The sequence below is a fragment of the Homalodisca vitripennis genome, unplaced genomic scaffold, assembly GCF_021130785.1.
Source record: "Homalodisca vitripennis isolate AUS2020 unplaced genomic scaffold, UT_GWSS_2.1 ScUCBcl_5896;HRSCAF=12848, whole genome shotgun sequence".
Classification (NCBI taxonomy): domain Eukaryota; kingdom Metazoa; phylum Arthropoda; class Insecta; order Hemiptera; family Cicadellidae; genus Homalodisca; species Homalodisca vitripennis.
In genome coordinates this window covers 28,379-38,298 of record NW_025782007.1, presented here as the reverse complement: position 1 = coordinate 38,298, position 9,920 = coordinate 28,379, and the positions used below count along the sequence as shown (strand labels likewise).

General features: G+C 35.9%; 1 protein-coding gene across 1 annotated transcript; it reads left to right on the top strand.

The window, feature by feature from the left end:
* Nucleotides 1–1,165: 1,165 nt before the first annotated feature.
* Nucleotides 1,166–8,684, top strand: LOC124373559 (cytochrome b-c1 complex subunit Rieske, mitochondrial-like). The gene is given in 4 exon segments (XM_046831921.1): nt 1,166–1,216; nt 4,263–4,394; nt 4,396–4,432; nt 8,300–8,684. Coding segments are annotated over 4 exon segments (360 nt in total). The 3' UTR covers nt 8,440–8,684.
* Nucleotides 8,685–9,920: the final 1,236 nt, after the last annotated feature.

Below are 9,920 nucleotides of genomic sequence, written 5' to 3'. Positions count from 1 at the left end.
CCCAGCCCGTCCTCTAGCTTCTCCAGTAGATTTCTAAGCAGCCTCTTTTTGTAGTTTCGCTTAAAAGTTTCTAGAACTCCCTGGTCTAGAGGCTGGATGAGGGCAGTAACGTTTGGAGGCAAAAATAAGGCTCTAATGCCATCGCTGACTAGCTCATCAGCATCTGGATGGGACGAAGCGTTGTCAAGAATAAGAAGGGCCTTGCGAGGGAGTTTTTTGTTCTCCAAGAAAGCTTCAACGACTGGAACGAATTCCTCAAAAAACCCATTGTTTTGAAAATCCGCGAGTCCATCCATGCGTTTTTCTGGTTTGTGTATGTGCTGGGAAATGTGTCCACATTAGTATTTTTTAAAAGCACGTGGCTTTTTTATACTTGCCTATTACAACTGGTTTGAGTTTTCAAACTTCCTGCAGCATTGGCACATCCTAAAACTGTAACTCGATCTCTTTAGATTTCTTATACCCAGGAGCTGATGTTTCCTGCTGACTGGCTAAAGTTTTTGAGGGCAACATTCTGAAGTTAAGGCCTGTCTCATCACAGTTGAATATTTGATCGGATGTAAGACCCTCACTCAAAATCAATTTTCTTATTTTTTCTTCAAAAACTGTCACATCAGTTTCATTACCTGAAAGTTTTTCCCCAGATATATTAAGTTGCCGCACTCCATAACGGTTCTTCCATCGCATTAACCACCCGGAACTAGCGGTAAAAGGTTCATCGCCATCGCCAAAAGATTTATGGAAATCTAGCGCTTTTGCCTGCAAAATAGGCCCACTTATTGGACTTCCCCTTGCTCTCATTTCCGAAAACCATAAGAATAAAGCCTCGGAAGTTTTTTCATACTCACACTTTTTAAACGTTTTTCTCTCTGAATTGCAATTGGAATTTAAGCTCTGAGCACCCCATTTTTCTAAACTCAGCCCTCTTCCTCCTCCAATCTCCGACGGTAACCTCACCAACACCCAAGTCTTTAGCGACTGTTCTTATTGACTCACCATTGTCCAGACGACGAATCGCATTTAGTTTAGTCTCTAAGGACACAACGACACGTTTGCGTTTAGCACTCATTTACACCTACTGTAACTGCACTTAAACACACAATAAAAAAACAGTGATAGACACTTGACTTGTAAAAAGTAAACAAAGGACTGCCACTGAGACGAAATGGCGTCTTCGGGCAGACCGATGATGCACGAACACATCCGAGCTGAAGCTGTACACCAGGACAGCCCACTAGATGCGCAATAAGCTACGGAGTCGAATCGGGGTGGTGGGGAGAGCGAGTGGCTCAGTCGCGTCTCGGCATTGAAACAGTTCGCATTGGTCCGGCGGCGAGCGGTGTCGGGTTACAACACCTGCAGCTGCTCTGGCGAGCGGTGTCGGGTGACAGTGCCGTATGCATTCGGCAAAGATAAGCGCTAAGCTACGCAAATATTTGGCCGAGGAAACACAACAGTTGCCAACAATTTACTGTACAGTAGTTTTAACGCATTGCAGGCTAGCGTGCGTATTGCGATAAAAGGAGCACCCAAACGCTCATTACTGTACGTAGTTTGTGCGTGTTTCTTTTGCTTTTTAAATAAAAAAAATCGTCCGAGGACGGCCTCGGTTAACCCGGAGTCTCGGTTAAGCGAGGCTCGGTTAACCGAGGTTCTACTGTACTTTGGTATTACTGGAGGGCACAATTTTTTTAAGTTATCTTATTGGAGACCTTAAAAAACTTTATTAGAAAGAACAGATTTTATTCGAATTACTGTGAAAATTACATATCATTATTACGTTCTGTTCTTGTTTTTTTTCCTCCCAAAGGAAGCAGTGAGGTCAGCAAGAAAAAGGCCAATCTGTCCTTATCTACTACTGGTTATTAGGCGATATAAATAGGTTTAGATTAGGTAACCTAAGATAACCTTTACTAGCACTCACATGATCTGAGCTTGTGAATTTGGGTACTATCTCAAGGGATGTTTTTGCTTTTTCACCACAAGTGCGAAAAATTTACGATCGGTACTTTTCCAACCCGCACTTCTGGTGAAAAGAAAAAAACATCCTTGAGATAGTACATAAATTCAAGCTCAGATCATGTGAGCACTCATTAATATCTACTTTAACTTTTTGTATTTATAATATGTATGTATATATAAACTAATAACAAATGGTAGGTAGGGACAGATTTATCTCTTTCTTGCTGACCTCGCTTCCTTTTGGGAGGCAGGAAGACAAGAACTGATCGGCATAATGACATGTAATTTTCATTAGTAAGTTGAATAAAGTTTGTTTCTTAATATTCCAATAATGTAGTTTCTTTAGGTCACTAGCAAGAGAAAAACTGTTTAAAAATATAGTGGCCTTCATATAATAGCACAGTACTATTAAAATAGTATAATTAAGTCAAATTCCTGGGAATTTATAATTTTAAAATTGAAATAGCTCAAATTCATAGATCATTTTTGTAATTTTGCAATAAAATAATGTTACAACAAACACCTATATGATTTAAAATATTAGTATTAATTAAATAAAAACATCAGAAAATAACAAGAATGTAAAATTATATAAAATCATAATAAATTGGCCTCCTGAAAATCCCAGAATACTGTAAGTATGACTTTACCAGGTGATGGCTGTGTCCTGCATTTTTAGTAGTAGAATTTGTATGCTTCCACTCAAAGGCTGTCGTTTTGGCTTTGGCCCATAGTGATAGATTCATGTTTCATCACACATTACAATTCTTTTCAAAAAACCTCCTCCTTCAGTCGAATATTAATTTTTCAATTGCTGACTGATTTGAAGCTGGGTTTTGTTGGGAGCGTCTGTGAGTTGTCTGGAGACAGTTCCAACACTGTGTTTAATTTTGCACTTATCAGTTCAACAGTGATACGCCTATTGTCCCGAATTAAAGTGTCAATTCGAGAGAGGAAATCCCAACTTCAACCGGTCGTTCTTTGCGTTGCTCATCAGAAATTGTTTTACAGCTACTTTGAAACTGTTCTACCCATTTGTTAATGTTCGATCATTTAAACAATTATCTCCTTACACTTTTAATATTTTTTTGTGGATTTTACAATTTATTGTTATCACCATCTGCTAAAAAAATCAGATCATGGTACGTTGCTCTTTCACAGAGCACAATTCTCAAATAGACTCTGCATTGAGTAAATTTGATGCTGTTTACAAAATAAGATTGAAGAGCTGACCAGATTCTATTGCAAGTTTGCCAACTTTATATCCTCAAAGTTTCATATGGATCAATTCAGCCGTTTTTGAGCATATATGTACATTTGTACATATGTTATATTAAGGCACTATTCATAGAGGTGAAAGGGTGGCAAAAGGTGAAGAAAAAATTCATTACACTGGTATCCTAATTCCATCCTTTCCTTTAAGTGGCATGTATTAATGCAATGCATTCTTACATCTTTTAATTCTAAAAGTTATCTTATTCTCCTACAGTTGCATCGCAAAACTCTATTCATTAATCATTTATAGTGTCTATTTGTTCTTTGAAACTGTCTATACTTAAATAAGTCCAATTGCTTAACAGCAAAGGAAACCTCCTTTAACTTGATTAGGCTTACTTAAAACAGGCTTTCCGTACATTAGATGATGAATAGTTTGTCATGTGTCACAACTGATTTGGTGTGTTCTGTTAATCCTAGAGGTGTTGGGCGACAGTATGCCATAGTGTGTTTTGGAGAGTCGCAAAAGGGATTTTTTTTTTATTCACTAAAACTCGAAATGAAGAGCAGTATATATGATGTTATATCTTTTCAGAATTAAACCACGGTAACATTTGCATTTGTTAAAAAAAATAGGTATATTTATTATACATAATTCTTTTGAAACTTTTTTCCAACGTTAAGGTAATTACTTGCCAATGAATTATGAAGTTTTTCTATCTAAATTGCATATTTTCTTTTTATTATAAACTGTAATAAATCTGTAGTAACACACAGATTGTAACACTTTAACACTCTGAAACATAAACATTTGGTACCAGCAAGATGGTAGACGGAGAACCTAGAAATGCTTTTCCCTCTCCTCCTTTTCATTGTGTCATTAAAAATATAATTATTTGTAAATGATGGATTTTCATACTACCTTAGTTAACTCTTAATAATTAATTGTTAGTTCCACAAATATTTAAGATATTACATGAAAATATTGCTTGTTTGTATTTTATTATCCAAACAAAGTAATAAATTATATTACTTTTCTTTTACGGTTTTATTGCTGCTTATCTCTGCTGATCAAAATTTAAAATCTTGTCATACAATTTTTCAGGACTGCCCAGGAAATAGAGACGGAACGAGGTGTGCCACTTGCAGAGCTGAGAGACCCACAGCACGATAACGACCGAGTACAGAAGCCAGAGTGGTTGGTACTCATCGGAGTCCTGCACTCATCTGGGCTGTGTGCCCATCGCTAACGCTGGTACGTTGCTTAGTCTAGTTAAGAATACATTAGACTGTCTTTCTGACCACTGATAATGTTCACAAGTGTTGTCTTTGTAATAATTTGGTTTGAATCACCTCAAATTATAGTTGAGACAGAATAATTGAAAGCTTTATGTCATTTAGTAAAAAATAAAACCCATGAAAATTAAACTTATTTATTCTAAAACAAACTGCCAGTTGTATATAGAATTAAATAAAGTTACTAGGGTCTTTCAAAATGTAAGTTACTTTAATACAATAACATTATTTATAACTTTTTGTGCTTTATTTATACATATTTGAAAGAACAACTCTTAGTAGCACTATTTTTCAACATAGTTAACAATTAAGTTTAAGCACTTATATCTAGGTGCGAGCTTCTTAATACCTATTGAATAAATTCTGCTACCCATACATGTAATCGATCACAGCAGTTTTCACAAGGTGTGGCTACTTCATTCATTATCTTTTCTTGTTTGATATTGCCATATGAAACCGTCATCTTCATAGTACCGGGTAAGAAATTTTGGAGGTGATCCCGTCCTCTTTGTTTTGAGTTCATCACTCAAGAGTTTTAATACCCATTGGGTTCAAATTTTATGATATTGAATTTTCTCAGTTTGAAAGATCTGTGATTATAACCTTGGATTTTCTTGAATATTATGAGTGATTTATCCAACAAGGTCATCAATAAATATTGGTGTTCAGCCACTTCGCTTTTCAACGCAAACATTATTACATTCTTCACAAAACAATTAACTCCATTTTAAACTGTAGTACAGCTCAAGATGTATTCTCCATACAGAACACATAATAAATTTCCACCGGTTGAATTTTTTTTACCAAAAGAAATCTAATGACAATACGTACTTCAGAGTCAATGGGAAGTTTGATTGTAGATTTTTAACATTATTTTTTTACTTTTGAAGGACAAAGATGACTGTCCCCACACTTAGTCCTAAAAGAACCTTTGCATCTCCCTTACTATATCCGTGTTCTCTAATGTCCTTGGGGCTGAGGAGATATGCCCCTAGAAATTGTAGTTATAGCAGGACAACTTAGCCATATATGTTCCACTGATTCTTCTGCTTCTCCGCATTGTCTGCATTCATCAGTCTGGTTGAGACTCACCTTCACAAGGTTCTTTAGAAGACCACGTTCTGTTAGCATCCCTACAATCTTTCTTATATCCTTATTATGGTCTATGAGGGATACCCACCCCTTAGCATAAGGAGAAATTATTATTTTTGATTATATTAATCCTGAGGCCCTACTCCAACGGATCTAATCCTCTTTGCCCAATCTTTGACAAGAACTTTGCTGTAGGAGAAAGCTACTCTGCAGCCCAGCTCTGGCCCTACCAAAGGTATCTGCTTTTTCATTACCGTGAATGCCCTTGGCCTGGCACCCTATCGAGTGTAACTCTGTTCTTCTTTGCCAGTTCTTCCAGAGCATTCTTGCATTCCCAGACTGCTTTCAAATCAAACGAGCTGGTGTCAAGGGCCTTTAGTGCAGCCTGGCTGTCAGAGCGTATTAAATATTTTGCTTTTGGCCTCATTTGTATGAGTCTTCTGATACATGATTCTATTGCCATGACGTCCACTTGGAAGCAGGGCATGGCATGTTTTCCCAGGGGCACAGCTATGCCGATTTATATATTCCGAATCCTGCCCTAGAGTCAAGGCGCGCGAACCATCTGTATAAAACTTCTGGACTCCTTTGGTAAGGTAGGCCTCCTTTTTACTCCATTTCTCCCTCTCTACAATAAAGACTGTGTGTGGTTTATCAAAGGAGTATTTCTTAACCATTCTTTCTGACACGTTGGTTTTCATTTCAGCCTCAGAATTTTCATATGACCTTCTGAGTAGGTAGCCTTTAACACCCTTGTACCCAGAAGCTTCATTGCGCTTAGTGCGGCTGTCTTCATCACCTCCTGCACCAGAGGAGTGTACCCCAGGACCACTTTAAGTGCCAGAGTTGGACAGGAGCTCATTGCTCCTGTGATGCTTACGCAAGCTAGCCTTTGAAGACTCTGTAGCCACTTGGCAGCTGTTTTTTGTTCTACTTTCGGCCTCCACACTAATGCAGCATATGTGACCATTGGTTTTATAATGGTTTCATATATCCAATAAATCATTTTGGGTTTCAATCCCCATTTCAATCCAAAGAGTCATTAGCAGGCCCCAAGGGCCATTGTCGCTTTAGATAGAGTGTTTTATCCTGAACACTATTTAGAACAGTTAAAATGGCATATTAACCTTCATTAAGACAATGTGCTTGATGGTTATTGAACGTAGCTACACAACACCACTTAGATCGGGTCGCTTCCCCCACCTGTTCGGTGGCCATGTGCCTCAACAGAGTTATCTGTGACCCTATGCATATGAGTATACAATTATTTCTAAAAGCCCATTAGTATTACTGGTGATACTTGTATTTCCATTTGATTTAAAATTCAAAAAGAACATATTTGTCCTCCAGCTGTTACAGATGAGCAGGAAAACAGTGAATTCTGTATCTTTTATTTATTATTGTTGTAAATCATTACAAAATGGATGAAAATTAAATATTGCATAATTTAAAATGCTCTATTTTATTTGTATACTTATTCGATTGAGCAAGAGATTTCTAAGACTACTATTGCGACTTTATTGCTACTACTAATCACACTTAGCACTTCAAAAAGTTCCTTTAGATGAAATAGCTACAAATAGACCATACTAATGTAGTGAAATGCCTACTGATTGGTGGACCAAAGTGTCTTAGATAAGAGGATACATATAACCTGCCACAGAAACCTAACAGCATAATGTAAAACTTTAAAGTAATATGATTCATTTTATTTCTGAACTTTAAATTAGCCAGTATTAGTTTTTACCTTAGTACTATATCTATCTACAGAATAAAATATACTTGTGCAATTCATATATTTTAAGGTTATTTACAATGTTAAACCAAAATTTTAGTGCCTGCAGTAAAGAGAGTTTATAAAATAACGAGTTTGGTTACAGGTTTGACTAAATTTCAGTGAAATAAAATAAGGAAAACTTCTTTAACCTGTTGACGAGTGCAGCAAAACATACCCAAATGAGTGCGCACTGCATTTGCCGTTTGGTCCCATATGAGGGAGCGCGGCATTTTCCGTTGCAGACTAATGACTGTCAGTTCGTTCTCACTGACTTACTGTGACGTCTGGCGGAGATTTTTGGAACTTTTCAGTTGTTCCTAATAGTGTCGCTTTATTGTGTTGCTAGTCCTGTATCGTGGTGGCACCTGGTGATAACTTTTAAAACTATTTTACGGAGGCGGGACACAAGACCCGCTACGTCTCCAAGGTCGCCATTTTATAAGGCCACTCCCCCAGAATGACACAAAGAAGCGTAAACTACTCAGGCAGTGCTATGTGTGCAAACACACCACTCGAACTGGACAAAGAAGAAAAGAATCCAGCTATGAATGATCAACATGTGATGTCGCCCTTTGTATATATCCTTGTTTTGAGCAGTATCACACACTAGCAAAGTTTTAAAATGAGATTATTGCTTTTAACAATCTACAATGTATTTTTATATACATTTAAACTATAATAAACAAGTTTATTAACATTTAAACGTTTTTTTTATTTTACTCCCTATAAGTCTGTCACTGGTCAGTGAGGCACTCAGTATGGACCGTCATAGTGGCACGGCAAATGCCGTGCACACTCGTCAACAGGTTAAGCCAAAATAACATGCCAAACAAGTTAGAACATTCTGTGGATTGTTACAACATTTACTGACTATGACTACAACAGATTAAATGTATTCTAAAACCTATTCCCCAAATTGTATTATTTGTTTGCTATTGAATGTTGTTCTGCTTTCAGGTGACTTCGGTGGGTACTACTGCCCTTGCCACGGCTCCCATTACGATGCCTCTGGTAGGATCCGTAAGGGACCTGCACCCTTGAATCTGGAGATCCCTACGTACGAGTTCCAGACGGAAGAATTATTAGTCGTTGGTTAAATTTTATAAATATTGTAACCACTTGTGAAACTAACCTAATTAGTCAACACCATGTAACTTTTAATTCAAGTTAAATAAATTCTTGCTTGGCAAATTTGAATGTCTTTGTTTCAGTGTATTGTAAATACATGTTTTATTTCTTTTAATTTGTACAAATATTTATTACAATTTTCAGTCATACTGTGTACTGATTGAAGTATAATGTGAAAATAAAAGTTATGTTGAATAAAAGTTACAACCAAATAGTCCCTTTGTAAATTCCTTCCTTGCTACTTTGTTAAATTGTCATAGTAGTGAGTTTTCCCCTGAGATAATACTTGGTTCTTGGAAAGTAGATATCAAAAATGATGTTTCGATAAAAATAAATTGTAGATAATTGCTTCTTATGGCTACTGGATATTCAATAAAAAATCAGAGTTGTTCACTCGTCTTTATTTCATTATTTTGTACAATTGTTTTGGAAGTAAGATTTTAAATATTTCCAAAGAATTAAAAGAATAGCACTGGTATCTATGTACTAATATTTTTTTATTTCTTTTTAGTGTTTTTAGAAAACACTTTCAAAATCTAAGTATTTACTTTAAACTAATATTTAACTGCCTATGCTGTAGCAATATTTCCTGTCATAAAAAAATTTATAACCAAAATGTCATTGTAATATTTTAAGCTGTAAACCTTTTTTTGGAAAAGATTGAAAAATTATCAAGTTGCTGACTTTATTACTACCAGTAACCTACAACTGATTCCTAAAGTACACAAGTTATTAATGAGTTAAAAGATCCTGCTTGAATTCACAAAATACACGCATCAACATTATTAAATGTTCTATATACATTATTTGTAATAATGTCATGTATGGACTGGCATACAACCCATTCATGGCAAAAATCTGTTTTTATGTTTGGTTCAATTATGGATGTGATATGAATATGAAGTTTCATTATTTGTTTCGATATCAATATCACTTGGATATCGATATACAGATCAGAATATCGACATCCTCAATATTGATTTAATGGAAGAAAGAGTTATAAGATACTAGTGAATTATGTTTCCGCCACCAATGTTTAGTTTGCCTTATTGCCACAATCAAGAAAATCTGTCAAAAAGTGTATATTTATGGCCATTGTAATTTACTCCAGTCTTAGTATTTTGTTATGTGGTAGATTTTGCCTTGTTTTCTGATCAAGAATATATGTACATACATACACAGGTCTGAGAAGCCTACTTCTGTCAAAAGACAACTGGATGTTATAATACATCTTTAAATGTATAGGAAAAATTACGTAGTAACTTTGTCTTTTGTATCTGCATCACAGTACTGTCCAAGCACTACATACTTAATATTTGCTAAAGTGTACAATTCGAAGTATTTATTTTCAGAAATTTTAAATTTTCTTATCTGGATATTTTCTTACTCTGTGCTTAACACCAGTTGCAAAAAAGGACGAAATAAGAAGTGTTGTTACTATCAAGCTTAC